The sequence below is a fragment of the Bidens hawaiensis genome, unplaced genomic scaffold (genome assembly GCF_021521415.1).
Source record: "Bidens hawaiensis isolate Kalapana, Puna unplaced genomic scaffold, B.hawaiensis_p1.1 tig00011343_1, whole genome shotgun sequence".
Lineage (NCBI taxonomy): Eukaryota > Viridiplantae > Streptophyta > Magnoliopsida > Asterales > Asteraceae > Bidens > Bidens hawaiensis.
Window position 1 is genome coordinate 538,813 of NW_027491883.1, and position 17,097 is coordinate 555,909.

General features: G+C 30.7%; 1 protein-coding gene across 2 annotated transcripts; it reads left to right on the forward strand.

Moving 5' to 3' along the window:
• The first annotated feature begins 772 nt into the window (after positions 1-772).
• Positions 773-4,285, forward strand: LOC143537774 (mitogen-activated protein kinase homolog NTF3-like). 2 transcript variants are annotated; one of them, XM_077031469.1, is made up of 3 exons: positions 773-1,096; positions 1,361-1,787; positions 3,422-4,285. In XM_077031469.1, exons 2-3 carry the CDS (start codon positions 1,365-1,367, stop codon positions 4,154-4,156), a joined length of 1,158 nt encoding a protein of 385 aa, XP_076887584.1. In that variant the 5' UTR covers positions 773-1,096; positions 1,361-1,364; the 3' UTR covers positions 4,157-4,285. The 2 variants fall into 2 exon arrangements, with proteins under 2 accessions (XP_076887584.1, XP_076887585.1); XM_077031470.1 differs by lacking the exon at positions 773-1,096 and having other exon boundaries at positions 1,320-1,787.
• Positions 4,286-17,097: the final 12,812 nt, after the last annotated feature.

The following is a 17,097-nucleotide window of genomic DNA, read 5'->3' on the forward strand; positions in this document are numbered from 1 at the left end:
TATTTTGAAAATTCTGTGGGTAAACTCGTATAGGCAAACATCACCTAAATTCACTACACCCTCATTTCAACATGAACCTATGATTAAATGATTTAATATCATTTCTTACACCATTATTAAGCTATTTGAAGTTTTATAACTTATAACACATCTCATCCACGATACCAAAAACATGAGATTACTATTAACTTTATAAAATTTGTATATATGTCAACTACGGTATCCAAACGTAAAAACAAGAATATTGGGCCACCTCTAGAGAATGGTCCATTTGAGATCACCCGCTCTGCGTGCACACCCTTATGATAAGCAAATAAATGGGTTAAATGAGACAATTTCCGAACACACAAAAATCGACAAAATTGATTAGGGCCCGTTTAAATTAAAGTCATACGAATTTGATGTTAGGTCTTGTAAGGTACAAAAGGTTCACAAATACAACTTTTGAAACACGTATGGACCAAATATAAAGCCGATATTCCCAAAACGTGTCTACACTTTATACTTTTAGTCCTTAATATTCCAACTTTCAACAAACAACCCCAGCTTCACCCACAAACCACAAACCACTTATTATTAATTATTATTATACATTATCTCCAACCCAAGATTGAATACTTCAATACCCTAGTATTAAAAGTTACACATGATTTGTTGGCTTTAAAGAGAGTGTGACGGTTGTTTATATAATTATTATTCTTTCTATAACAATATAATAATAATATAACAATAACAATGATAATAATAATATATATTCCATCTTCCACCCCTCTTGTATTCACTGGTCCATCAACACACTGCCCATGCGGCTTCTGATTGCAACCAGATAACGAATCAAACTATAATCATAATCCTCGTGTATTCATAGATCCAATAGATCTATCAATTTCTTTGCTTTTAAGTTATAGCTTCAATTTCACTTATTATTAATAATATTAATATTATCCTCTGTTTTCCATGGGTTGAATTGCAAGATCAGACCTTCCGATCATGTGAAATCGATGAATTGAGATGATATTTGCGTGTAATTATGGTTGAATCGAATTGGGTTTTTGGTTTTCAGCTGTGAATTGATTGGAAATTGATCAATTTCAAGGTTAGATTTTTAATTTCAATTTTCTTGATTTCTTTGTTTCAATTTAGGGTAATTTGATTTGTGAATCAATATGTGTTTAGAATCAATCTGTTCAAGGGTAAATTGGGAATTTTGTTGCAAATTGAATAATCTTGGATAAAAAAGATTGATTTTTTATGATGTCATGACTAATTTTTTGTTAATTATTATGAATTCTTGATCTTGATGAAACTAAAAAGTCAATGATTTCAAATTGACTTTCATTTCATTATTATCTTTATGTAGAAAAATGGCAACTCCAGTTGAGCCACCAAATGGGATTAAATCAGAAGGGAAACATTACTTTTCAATGTGGAAAGCATTGTTCGAAATCGACACGAAATACGTACCCATCAAGCCCATTGGTCGGGGCACGTATGGGATCGTTTGTTCTTCGGTTAACCATGAAACGAATGAAAAAGTAGCGATTAAAAAAATACATAATGCGTTTGATAACCGTATCGATGCGTTGAGAACCTTGCGTGAACTTAAGCTTCTTCGGTATTTGAGGCATGATAATGTTATTCGTTTGAATGATGTTATGGTCCCGATCCATAGAAGAAGTTTTAAAGATGTTTATTTGGTTTATGAGCTTATGGATACTGATTTGCATCAGATTATTAAGTCGTCTCAAGCTCTTACGAATGATCACTGCCAGTATTTCCTCTTCCAGGTATAAAAGCAATGCATATTATAGAATTTAGTTATTTGAATTTGCTTCTACTGTCTGAAATTTACAGTATGATAACTAATCTGGTGTTTGGCAAATTTTAATCGTATGTTGAATTAGTAGTTGAAATGAGCAAACAGATTTCATCTTTTTGTGAAATGAGATTAAAAATATTCATAATTGTCAGTATTTAACTTATATGTGTATCAGTAGGGGTGTTAAGTGTTAACTTCTGACACCACACGAAAGATGACACGAACCTTACACGTAATTCATAGGTTCGAGTCAGTTTTGGTTCGAACCCATGAACCCATTTAGCTAAAAAGGTCGTGTTCGTGTCAACCCAGAGGGTTCACGGGTAGACCCGTTTAAGTGTTTAACCTGTTTTTGTTTAGTATACATTTGTATTTGTGTTTTAGAAATGGAAATATAAAGTATTAACATGTGAAAACTGAAAACATTAAAGAAAGAACCTTTTTTGGGGGTCAAACGGGCTGTGTTCGTGAAGATGTGTGTCGTGTTTGGGTTCGTGCCAAATTTTCAGGTTCATGTCGGGTTGGACCCGCCAACAGTGGCGTAGCCACACTTTGAGGTGGGGGGTCCTCCGTCCCCTGTGAAAATTTTTTTTTGCTAGTATATATGTGTTAAAATCCCGACCGACCCCTGTATAATTTTGACCCCGACCCCTGTGTGATTTCGAGGACGGCACAATGACCCTGTTGGGATTTCGAGAACAACCTTATGAAATTTGAGACCGATCCCAATAATTTTTATTTGACATATTTACAAGTTTAATTATATAAATGTATATAAATAATATACCAACTAAATTTGAGTTTAGTAGGAAATAATTAAAATATATGTTTAAGCTCAAATGCTCAATTAATCTATGCTCAATTTATAAGCACAAGTCTCAAACTCCCAACTTAATCTACATTTAAGCTAATTAAAAAAAAGGAGTATGATGGCGGAAGTAATAGATCATGTAAATTTAATGGATTAAATGTTTTAATCTAAAAAAATGTTTCAGCTATACATTATTTTGCTCACTTACTTCATTTGCATTGGTGTATTGTTTATTCGTTAATTGAAGTTACCTCTCATATCATTATTACTCATTGCAACCGTATGCGTTGAAATTTGCTTTTCGGCGATGGAGTACCTGAAGTCCAGTTTACGTAATCATATGGGTGATGAGAGTTTAAACGATGATTTTATTTATTTCATTAAAAAACAACCTGCTTATAAATGTCAAACTAGATGATGTTTTGGTTATATTTCAGAAAATGAAAGCCCGCGTATAACAAAGCTAGATATATTGTTCAATAATTATGCATTTATAATAAAGTTTCTCGTACTTTTCTTTTGTTATATAATTCTTTGTTTAATTATCATTTTTTTTCTATATATATGACCGACGCAATTCGGCCCGACCCGATGGTCGAACTGGACGAAAAAAAATTTTATATAGCGATGGTTAATTATGTACAGATAAAAAAAATTTCCGACCCCTGTGAGAAAATTTTCTGGATCCGACACTGCCCGCCAACTCCCGAACACGACCCGTTCAACACCCCTATGTATCAATGTATGCACGTTACGGGTCTATTTATACATGATGTTTTTTTTGTTGTTAGCTGCTACGAGGCTTGAAGTATTTACACTCGATAAACATCCTGCATCGTGACTTGAAGCCCGGAAACCTGCTCATCAATGCAAACTGCGACTTAAAAATATGTGATTTTGGGCTGGCCCGCACAAACACAGGTAAAGACCAGTTTATGACCGAGTACGTGGTGACCCGTTGGTACCGGGCCCCAGAACTCCTCTTATGTTGCGACAACTACGACACCTCAATCGACGTGTGGTCTGTCGGGTGCATCTTTGCTGAACTTCTAGGCAGAAAACCGCTCTTTCCAGGAACCGAGTGTCTCAACCAACTGAAACTGATAGTGAACATACTCGGAAGTCAAAGAGAAGAAAACATCGAGTTTATTGATAACCCGAAAGCAAGAAACTTTATAAAGTCGCTTCCTTATTCACCCGGGACTTCGTTTACAAGACTGTATCCGCATGCGCATCCGTTAGCTATTGATCTGTTGCAGAAGATGTTGGTGTTTGATCCTTCAAAGAGGATTAGTGTGTTTGATGCGCTTCAGCATCCGTATATGTCTCAACTTCATGACCCGAATATGGACCCGCCGGGTCAAGTACCGGTGGATCTGGATATCGATGAAGATTGGGGAGAGGAGATGATAAGAGAGATGATGTGGAAGGAGATGGTTTATTATCATCCTGAAGCTGTTGCTGCTGCGAATGCGAATGCGAATGCGAATGCGAATGCGAATGCTAATGCGGAGGTTATGTTGTGAGTTGTTTTGAGTGTAATAACTAATAAGCATGGATGTAATAATGCATTATTAGTTTGTGCTGTTAAATGCATTATGAATCTGGACTACTTTTATGTAAATATGTTATTTGTGTGTGGTTTTTATTACCAAGATTTCTTGATGCCATCCGTCGGGTTAAACCTTGAAAGTTAAAAACCAAACAGGGCCGTCTGGGATGAGAAGCAGGGAAGACGACCGACTTAGGCCCGATCATCCCGGAGGCTCATAAGTCCGTCTCAAAATCTAAATCATATACGATGCTTGATTACTTTTTATAGATGAGCTATCGAATTTAAATTTTACTTAATGCTTGAATTTATACTTGCCTCCGGCCTAAAAGTTTCTAGCGATTTTTAGAGCCGGCCCTGAAACCAATTTTATGGGCTTATATATCAATGTCACTACGTGGGCCCACTTGTTAGCATTGACCAGTTTCACACTAGCCCATGAACAGGCCCAAAGTGGCCCATGATTAATTTGTTGAATACTTGAATCTATGAATGAGTTCCAACCTGTTGATTGTTTAATAATCAAAGAGGTATAATATGAGAGTGATGAATAACAAATCTTGTCGTTTTTTATTAAATAGTTTAAAAAGTTTGATAAAATGCTTTTTCAATTACAATAGTTTTAGCATGTCACTAAAATCAATCTATATAATTAATAATTTAATTGTATGGAGTTGAAAACTTTTACCAACAATATAAGGTAAAATGTTTTATATTGATAATAATACTATGAACATTACTAATAATAGTTAGTATTATAAATGAAGAAAGATGCACAGAAAGAGTAACGACCGACTTCAATATTTTATATTTTTGGTCTAATAATGTAAGATTCCTTATTATTATTTTATTATAAAATAATAGTTTTCATTTTAGCGTGTAACTTTTGTAAACTTAAAAATCTATCTATTCTAATAAATAACTATCCACTTTTGCCACTTGTCACTTTCATAACTTTCTTTCTTTTTTTTTCAACATTTTAATATTGATCCTTATATTTTAAGTCATTTAAATATATAAATTGAAGTTTATTTTTCTTGAATGTAAATCATATTCGATTCATTTATTAACATTAATGGCGAAAGATAATAAAATAAGGAAATATCAAAATTGAAGTTGCAAACCTATTAAAATAAAATTTTAAAATTCATAGGTAATTAAAATCAATGTAAACTATAACTTGTTTTAAACTGAGATTTGAGTAGCAATGCATAATTTTTTTTTATATAAGATTAGTTTCAAATTTGGGTTTAAATTTTTCTCATATGTATTTGAACACAGGAAAATGTGTATTTTTTTAATTTTCTCCAACTATTTTATATAAATATTGCAAACATGAAGAACACATTTTATATATATCTCGGTGTTTAAAATTAAATCATTGAAGTTGAATATAATAATTATAATCCATATGAATAGCGATTTACTATATGAACTATCTATCATTTATTTATATGACTTTTTTGTATAGTATAAAAGGTTAGTAACAAGAAGATTAATATTTAGTTTTCAATATTTTCTTTAATAACTCAAGACAAAAATGCTACATAAACATATATTTTATGACCTGATTTATACTTTTTTATACATTCAAATATATTAATTAAAGGCATTCAAATTTTTAAACAAAAAAATCTGTTTCAATCCCTTTCCACTATTTTCGCTTTCCAAAAATCATTTATGATATAAAAACCTAGAATATCGCTTTCATCAGTTATTCATTCAAATCATTTTAATATTATATTACTTAGTAATTTTATTTTTAGACAAATACAATGATTTGAGGTTATGTTAGTGTTACTTGTCGGGTAGTAGATAATTAAAGTGTCTTTTATAGTTTATATTCAAAATAATAAACTATACACAATTTATAAAAAAAAAATAAAAGAAAAAGAATTTATTGTTATTTGAACATGACTTTAAGGTTAGTATATTTTTGTCATTTTCCATTCATATGAAATGAAGCAAATCATTTTGTTATTATATTTAAATTTTGGGTTTTATATGTTTTTTGATTATACAATTGTTAATTTTAATATATAAAATTAATTAAAATTTGTCATACGCAGAATATTAATAACAACAAACAATTTATCATGATTAATCAATTTCAGATTCTAAAGATTCTAAGGATGATTATATATCAAAGTTCAGGTAATCTTTTTTTTGGGGTAATCATTTTTTTTGGATAAACATGAGCAAATGATCTCAAATGACATCATACATATTAATTGAGCAAAATGTATACTATTTTATGTGTATAAATATTTTTTTGTTAGTTTCATAGATATATATTATAATTTATCTTGGGTCGCGATATGTACTTAAATAACCTTATTTGTCACGCAGACAACTACACATGGCTATATCAAGAGTTATAAGTAGGCATATATGTTACCTTATAAAGAGTTACAAGCAGACATGGACTAAAGATTTTGATTTTTGATAAACAATGTATACCAACCAATACAATCACAAATGTAGTGTACAAGAAAGGTTTTACTCTATCCGTCCCATTAAACTTTGTGTTTTTCAAACCATAGCACTTCTAATGGGACGGAGAGAGTACTTATTTGTAACATATTTATGTAATCTTAGTTATGTAATTTCTGTAATTTTCATATAAATTGTAATTGTATTAACATTATATGATCATTTTGTTGACAATAATTCACTTAATGGTTAAAGTTTAAAATTTTTATCAGTTACCCGTGTAATACACGGGCCTCAATCTAGTTAAGTAATATTATCTTGACACTAGAGTACGAAACACACTATGTTAATTTATTAGTAAATGAGAAAAAAATATATATATTAAGGCAACTCTACATGAAAATATGCAATGAACATTGGGACTTTGGGAGCATAATATAATGGTAAATAATTTCATAAAATTATATGTTAATTTGCTTACTTAAAATTATGGCGTTTTCAAGAACGGGCGGTTAAACCAGACCAGTGAACTAAGGTCCGCTTCAACACTTATGACTTGTGAGTCGTCTATGTATGGATAGACCAGTTTGGACTGCCTGCAGGTGAACTAGTAACTTGTTTAAATGTGCCTGTCCAAATATTTTGTTATTTTAATTTTCTTGGTTTTTTGGATTCAGTGTTGGACAAACGAATAGCTAAATTTTACTAACATTTTATAAGAATTTTGGAATTTGAATGCATGACAGCCAAATGGATAAAGGTTTAAATACATTTTTAGTTCTTTAAGCTTTCTCATTTTTGTAAACCTTTTAAGAAAATGATATACTCTTTTAAGAAAAAGAAAAAAAAAACTCACACGTATAACAAGTTATTTTACTCACGCATTAAGGTGGAGCAGGCTAAATCCATTACAAGTACGAAAAGAAACCCATGGCCGGCTTTAAAGGAGGGCCGGGTGGTCAACTGGCCCCGGCCATACACCCCGCTAGGCCCGGATTAAAAAATATATATATTTTTATATAAAAAAAACAATATGTATATATAACGTGTACACTAAATTGCACAACAACCGGCTTGGTTTGGTTGAAATGTGTATGACTTCCAACCAAAAGGTTGTGGTGTACCTTGTTCATGACATTTTGACCCTATTTTTGTTTAAACACAACAAAATACCTTTTTACTTAAGAAACACAAAAATTTTCGCCTTCGACCAAAAATATTTTAACTATTCTTGGAGCCGGCCTTGAAGATACCGTGCATTGCGGCAAGTATGCACTGGTTCAATTAATTTATTAAGATAAAAGTTGTGACAAAAGTTTAATTACCAAAGTTGAAGAGGCTAAAAAATAAATATGCAAATACATATGCCCAAAGGTTTATTAGTACATTACCAAAGGCCAAAAAGTATATATATGTAAAAAAGTTGAGAGGCCAAAAATGTATATATACAAAATTTAGAAAACAAAAGTTAAGGGGCACTAAATATGTAAATATATATAAAAACTTAAAATAAAATATATATAAAAACTTAAAATTAAAGGGCTAAATATATATGTGTGCCAAACTATTGTGGCAAAACTTATGGAAACCCCCTCTCATATTGTATGTGTATAGCCTACCCATTTGGAGTATCCTTTATGGTGGGAGTATCGAAGCCTTAACCAATAATATCCCGTTGTGGTTTAAAGCCCACGGACGCCCCTATTATATGTGTGTGTGTGTGTGTGGAGTCCATTGGCGCTCATCGTTGTGAAGCCCCCACCCTCCGCGCCCCCTTCCAGCGGTGTTTCGCGCCCTCGGCGCCCCAAGGCAGCCCCTAAGGGTGCCCATAGAGGCTCGTGTTAGTAGCCTACCTTCTTCATATCGAGTTGTACACTCAACTGCTATTTATAGTGTGTCATATTATAATGTTTTTAAAACTTACAGGAGACCTAAATGAAACACATGAATTTTGATTATTATTTAGTGATTTACATTTTGAAATAGAGTACTTGTTTAAACATGTCCTAAATTTAATTATGACATTATATGTCGTTCAAAAAATAAAATAAAATTATGACATTATACGATTCTTAAGTATAACCTATGAACGGTCGAACCAATATAATGGTTGGTTCAATAACCACCTATAGTTAACTTGTAAGCAATTTATGGTAAAAAAAGAAAATAAGATTATAGTTCCCTTAATGAATGAATGATCTATATTGGCAATTTAGTACATGAAGCCCCTATTAGAGCACATGAAGGCTTCAATCCGAGTATGAACTACCACATAAGAACATTTTGTTGACTCTTTTAGTTGTTTAGTTTAAAACTTTATCTCATCATATCACAACCATGCAAAATAAATTATAATAATAATAATATGATTATACCGGCTGAAAGTCTTAAGAGTTGCTACCTTTGTAGCTATAAAATTTTATGAATTGATCCCACTATTGCTTTATTTTATTGTGGATAGTTTGCGCCTCAATATTTAACTTAGAGTACATACATCATACATGACCTCATGAGTCATGATCTTGATTTTAGGTACTTCTATAAATGTATGTATTTAATTTAAATAAAGCATGACATCATCCATCAATAATTGTTTATTTTAAGAAACTTAATTTGCAGCCATTAAAAATAAAGTTTATGTATTTGAACCATGCGTTGCCATTGATCTTCATGTAAAGTCATAATATTTAATAACAAGTTGCCCTTAACTATGTCATAACTCCATCAATTTTTGACTCATGTGATTCTTAAATACTTCATAATTTTTTACTCAATAAACTATAATTTTTAAATACTTCATATACAGGATGTGTTTTTTTTTTAATTGCTTGGTAGTTGAAAGTTGCTTGATATTTTTATTCGACTTTATTTTCAAATTATATAATTGATTAATATACTGGGATATGACTATAAAATCAGTATATATATCAGGATCATGAGAAAAAAGAACTTCATACCACATGTATATATGCATATCTATAATATATATAAACGAAAACATAAAAATCCTATGTGTCGCGATGTGATCGTTTCCCTTTTTTTGAAGTCACCAGATTTGCTTGATATTTAAATGGAGGTTTCTCATGCATTTGATCCGAATTCACGGGTATGGGTCTTATCAAACTCATATATTTCTTAAATGAGTTATAACATCTCATTAAATTAAAAACCAATCTCACCAAATATTTGATATATAAATCCTATAAAGTATAATATACTAAAAATTAATATCTGATATATTTAAAAATATATATTATCTTTAATTAAAAAACCAATTTTATAATAAAAAATAAACGGGTCTTGGGTCTCATCAAACCTATATAGCCTTTAAATCGGGTTATAAAATCTCATTTGTTTGTGAAACAATTTATCATCAAACCATAAGTATGTTATTAACTTTCATACAATAAAAAAAATTAAAAGTTAAAAAATAAATAAATATCATAATCAAATAATATAAAAGAATCCCCGTAATACGGGGGATAAAAACTAGTTATCATATAAAATTACACATATATTAATTAGAAGTATGTAGTATATGATTTTTTTAGTTTTCTTATTAAGAAGAGCTTCTCATTATCCATCCGTACTATACGTGTGTGTGAGAGGGTTTAAAGGAAAAATACGAAGTTAAAAAACCTACAACTAATTAATCCATGTTTTTTTATAATTTTTAATTTCATTTATTAAATTATAGGAGTAGGAACATAAAAAAGATAAAAATAATAATAATTACGAAGTTACATATATGTATCTCACTGGGGCGGACGTAGCTAAAAAACAGGGGTAGCATCCGTTACCCCTCAATTTTTCGTTGATAGTGTGAACTTATTTTTTATCTAGTCGGTTTAGTATTTCGCTACCACTGATGTTACACATATTTGTTTAAAGTCCAACCAAATTAAAATATAAAAGTAATAAAACCCAATAGAGTATAAACCCCAACCAAATCAAAACCCAAACCAAATAAAACCATTGTTCGTAATCACATATGCTTAGATACTTGGACCATGCCAAACATCAACATTCAACAAAACAAAGTTTCATTCAACCACTGTCCACTTTACGCTGCTTCTACCCCACCGCCCTCGTGCTACCCTCCTCCGGACACCGACTTCCACGTTGCAGCCGAATAGCCGACGCCGGTGTTCCCTCAGTCCCTCTTTCACGGTTTGACTTCTATTTATTCAGTTTATGTGTTCTTATACTTTTATCTAAAATTATAATTGCTAATTGTTTATATAAATTATTAATTTGGATTTGTTTATGGGCAAATGAATATTTTAATGATTGACTATGGTTTATTGGATATTTGGACAATGTAAATTGAAATTCATTAGGGATTTAGGGTTTAAATTTTGTTTCTTTTAAAATTAGAGAACTTGTAAGATGAAACAGTCTTATTAGCCATCTTTTAAAACGAAAATTTCAACAAAATGATGATATCGGTCTAAAAAGTTTAAAAAATTATTATACGAAATACGGTAAAAGAAATCGGTTATTATATGAAATACGACAAAAAAAAAATCCGTTTGCATTGTATGAAATACGATAAAAAAAAATTTTGAACGTTACCTCTGATATTTCCGTCTAGACCCGCCACTGGTATCTCATACAAAGATACATATGTGTAGCGTACAAGTTACGTATATGTAACTTTGTGAGCTATATATATATAGGGTCAAGTTATTCTACGAAGGTAATAAAAATGAGAAGTGTGAGAAGCCATAAATAATTGACATGTATCAAATGGGAACCAAAGGAAAAAGGGTATAAAGGTAATTGTACACATTTTCTCTCTCCACATGCAAGGCACATGCTAATACCCCCATCGTTTTAGAACGTTTATAACTTTTTCGTATGATATTTAAAAAAAATCATCATAATAACAAGCGTTTTTTATCTTTAATATGAGTATGATTTTTGTTATATAAATTTTGAAACAAAAATTACGTCATTGTGTCTTTTCGCACACCATTGTGTCTTTTCGCTTATCATTGTGTATTTTTTTGTCATTGTGTTTTTTCGCACACCATTGTGTCTTTTCGCTTATCATTGTGTCTTTTTTCGTCATTGTGTCTTTTCGCTTATTATTGTGTCTTTTTTCGTCATTGTGTCTTTTCACACACCATTGTGTCATTTCGCTTACCATTGTGTTTTTTTTGTCATTGTGTCTTTTTACACACCATTGTGTCTTTTCGCTTATCATTGTGTTTTTTTCGTCATTGTGTCTTTTCGCACACCATTGTGTCTTTTCGCTTATAATTGTGTCTTTTTTCGTCATTGTGTCTTTTCTCACACCATTGTGTATTTTCGCACACCATTGTGTCTTTTCGCTTATAATTGTGTCTTTTCACACACCATTGTGTCTTTTCGCACACCATTTTGTCTTTTCGCTTATCATTGTGTCTTTTTTCGTCATTGTGTCTTTTCGTACACCATTGTGTCTTTTTTAGTTATTGTGTCTTTTCGCACACCATTGTGTCTTTTCGCTTATCATTGTGCTTTTTTTCGTCATTGTGTTTTTTCGTCATTGTGTCTTTCAACTCATCATTATGTTTTTTTTAAATACTAATAACACCATTGTGTAATAATAGTATGTAAAATAATGATAAAATAACAATAAATTATCTAATACATAAAACACAATGATTAATACATGTTACACAATAACTTGAAACGTAAAACACAATGATGAATACGTATAACACAATGACCTAAAACATAAGAAACAATGGTGAATACATATAACACAATGGCCTAAAACGTAAGACAAATGGTGAATACGTATAACACAATGACTTGAAACGTAAAACACAATGAAAACAACATATTACACAATGACACAATGAACAACGAAAAAACACAATAAAAACCCATTAATTTTTTTTTATTTTTATATAACAATATGATACTCATATTAAAGATAAAAACGTTTATTATTATGGTGATTTTTTTATAAAAATATAATGTCGTATGAAAAAGTTATGGACATTTTAAAATGATGGGGGGGGGGGGAATTGGCATGTGCCTTGCATGTGGAGAGAGAAAGTCAACAAGGGTGGGTTATTACCTTCATGCCCTTTCTATCAATTTTTATTTATTAAATTAATCTCAGTCATTCAAATATAAGATTAATGGACTGTATTCCTTTTCACTCTTCTCATTTTTGTTGTCCTTTGTATTTTAATTTTACCCATATATATATATATATATATATAATCTTTTGTTTCATTTTTAACCTTATAATAAAAAAATATTTAAGAAATAAAAAAGTGTGTGTGAGAAATTCAAGTACTGTTTTACTGTATGAAAAAAGCTAAAGAGTCGAAGAAGGACATCTTCTTTTACTAGTATTAGATCTTGAGGTTTGCATGGTTCCTTCATACATGCATGCATGTATGCATGCATGATTCGTCTTTAATAAAGCCAAATATTTCGTGCCCCCTCTTTATTCATAAACGTCGTCTTTAAATCTACTATTACAGTTCTCCATGTGAGGTTTTCTGATTTTGTATTTATCCAAAAATAAACACATTGTATAGAATTACTGATTACATGATATATGGACCAACAAGCGAACATAAAAAATTATATATATCTACCAAATATTTTTAAGTATATTATCACTAACAACTTGCTTGTAGCAAATGCAAAAGCAGAAGTGTAAAATATGAATTATATTAAACACATATAGTGGCGGACCCAGGATTTTTTGCCAATGGGGTCCCAATATTTTCGGTTTACAAAGTTTTCGGTTCGGTCGTTATTCGAGTCAGTTCGAGACGAGGAACATAATAAAACACGAAAATATGGTGTCATTGGAAACGAGTAAGTAGAAAGAATATAGATTAAAAAAATAATAGAACATACACTTTTAATTCATACCCGAAAAACATAAGCGTAAGCTATATATATATATATATGGTCTTACATAAATAACCAAGACATGAAAAACTAACTCTTACACAAATAAATGATTAATTATAATATACATACACAAGATAAATAATTTAAGAATATGTAAAACCCATGTTGTCATTATATATGTTGCATGGTAATAATGGTTATATGGGATAAACTAAAGAGAAAACACAAATATCCTAACTAAATAACTAATATTGACTAGAATATTAAAAAAACTAGGTATGGTGAGGCTTGAACCTGCAACCTCCCAAAGAAAAAACAAGGGACATTCCACTAGACCAGTTCAGCCTTAATATTATGGGTTCTAAGTATTAATTTTTATGAGGTCCTTAATATACCGTCTCTAAGTAGTTTATAAAAAACGTTGGTGTCCCAGGACTCCGATGGGAACTATGTGGGTCCGCCCCTGAACACATATATAACAACCCCAAGTCGACAAACATGAAGCTTTGACCGTATAATTTGGTAAAAACCCTACCATGTATATTGATTATTAGATAATAGGCTAGAACTCGTGTGATACACGGGTTAGTAAAATATATATAATAAACAAAACAAAACAAAAACACATGTAGTACACGTGGTAATAATAAATAAATAAAATGATAAAAATGATAATATAAACAATTACAAACATTTTTATTAATATCATAATATTACCAATAGGATACGTGTAATATATAGACATTAGTGTCTTGTAGTAGTTAACAAACGTTGCAAAACTTTAAAATTGTCTATTAGTAAGCTTTCATAGAGACTAAATCTTAAAGGTGTCTAATACTTTGATTGTTCTCTATCGAAACTAAATCTGGAAAATCAACAAAAAAAACCATGTAAAAAAAGACCTAAAGAGGTCCTGAACTCCGAAAAATATGTTTTGAACAAATAACTTGTAAAAATTAAATTAATAAATAAATACTCATATTATTTTTAAAAAACTATTTGAAACAAAATAATAATAATAATAATAAATACTCCCGTTAATAAATACCTCCTTGATTCCAACACATGATAGCCCGAGCTCGGGAACATAATGTTGAAAAAGCTGGTAGACAATATGAGCCTCCAAAGATCAATGTTTGAAGGAAGAACATAATATTTGACATCAAATACTGGAAATTAGTTTGCAAATAATGTTACATGCATGCAATGGATTAAAAGAAATGTCACATGCGACTACGATACACATCATTATATATTCCAAAATCAAAACCCAGCCGATTTTCCAAGAAAAAGTGAAGAATTACAAAATAGTAATGATGTAAGCATTCAAAGTTTACAGTATGAATAGGTATTAAATTAAAAAATATACATTTCACCAACATAGATGTATGAATAATAATATGCGCGTCCTACTGAAGGGCAACGGTTTGCCGGCTCAGCATAACAAAAAGCTGAAAAATCAGCTGTAATTTCAACTATTATGAAATAAGAGTCGAGAGTAGGAACATAACGCTCTCGCACTACCGTTCCCACAAGAATGCAGACCCCAACTCCATTTGTTAAACGAAAATCTAGTTCCTTTCATATATCTATATTAATCAACTTTAACATCAAAATACTAAAATATTTATTTTTAAAATGGGTGCTTATTCTTCTAAAAGTGTGAAACATCATTTATGTTCAGTTTTTTTTAAAAAAAAATGCTACAATTTTAATTTCAAAAACGTCTCAAAGTATACTGGTTGATACAAAGATGATGATTTGTTTACCAAATGGAAAAACTTTTCTATAGCATTTTAACCACTGTAATCGACCTAAAAAAATTAGCAAATTGTAGAAGCAAATGTTATTGCCCTATCGTAACAACATTTTATTTAAAAAAATAAAAGCATGTTAAAAACATAACATGAATTCAGATGGTTCAATCTAAATGCACAAATAAACAATTATCTTTTCTTATAGAAAACACATTCAATTACTTGAACATGACCCAAAACTTGATTGCTTCTAAAGAAATCGAACACAAAACAATAACCGTGCATACCGATCTTTGATTAGATAAAAGTAAAATAATATTTGAGACAATGAAGACGCAAACAGAATGGTCCATGGCCAGTGGCGGAGCCACATTCAAGACACCGGGTTCGGCCGAACCCGGTCCATTTCGGTTAGATATATAACTTATAGGTATGATTTAACGAGCGAACCCATTCTTTTTCGACGAACGAACTCAGTGTCACGAGATCACGGAATTTCTGGAAACATTTCACCGTTCACCGATGTCGTTTTCTTAAGCTTTGAGTACCTGCCATTTAATTTTAGGGCATCCATGGAGAAGAAGATGGTATGAGGAAAATTCTTGTCAATTTCTTTGCGCTCACAAACTATATGTCCAGACAAATATTGTTTTAATTATAATAATATATGTAGCACTGTATTTTGTTTAATGGTCGTCATCATTGATCTATATTTATTTTTATTATTTTTAAATTATTATAATAAAACTCCAATGCCTAGCAAGAAGTTTGAAACGGAGGAACATACAACACCAAATTTCAATTTTTTTAAATGTACAATTACACAAACTCGACCAATCAAACTCCTCTCGTAACCCACCTATTTTTATCCATAAGAATATACTCCTTTAATTTTGATTTCCTCCATCATCGTTTTAAAAAAATACCCGAACTAAGCGTATATATGTGTAGAGGTTATATGAACAATACTTGCATTTTTATATTGAAAACAAGTTCTTTCTCAAAGTCGCGGTCGAAGATTTTATAATATGTTTTCAATACATAAAAACGCGCATGGAACAATTATAACATGTAAACATATTTATTTAATTTGACTTTATATTTTATTTTAATGTTTACAATCTACTTTGGTTATAGTTGTGACTTGTGATATTGCATTTTATTTGGCTGAATGATAGACCCGACCCATTCGGGGCAGTAAACTTTGACTACGGACAAAAATCGAACACCGAAAAATTCCGAACCCATATAAGAAAATTTCTGGCTCCGCCACTGTCCATGACAAGTTCAGTAAGCTATGAGCTCTAGATCAAAAAGGGTCCAATGAAATAGGTTGAGAGGTTTGGAAATATATATAGTTTATTGGCACATGAAGTCTTATTACATTTCATAATATTACACTACAAATAACCATATTATTACTTGAACATCACCCAAGACTTGGGTTCACTATGTCCGCGTTGTCCCATTGTTTCTATAAACATTACACACTTAGTGTATATGTTTAAATGTATTCATTCAAATTGGAAAGAAAAAAACCGATAATGACACAAAATTATAATGGAAAAATCTCAAACCTTAAGAACATCGGCCAATACGAACTGTTAGGTTTAAACCTGAAGGATGTAAATGGAATTGCCTTTTACATAGTCCGGTTGTTTACAAAACCCGCTATATGTTAATTCAATTTTAAATTTAATTTTAATGAAAAGAAAAAAATGCCAAAATGCCATGTGACAATTTAAAGATATTTGATTAAAAGTATTTTAATGAAAAACAAAAAATAAAAAAAATACCAAAATGTCATGTGAGAATTTAAAGATATTTGATGAAAAGTAAAAAATAATAAAAAAAA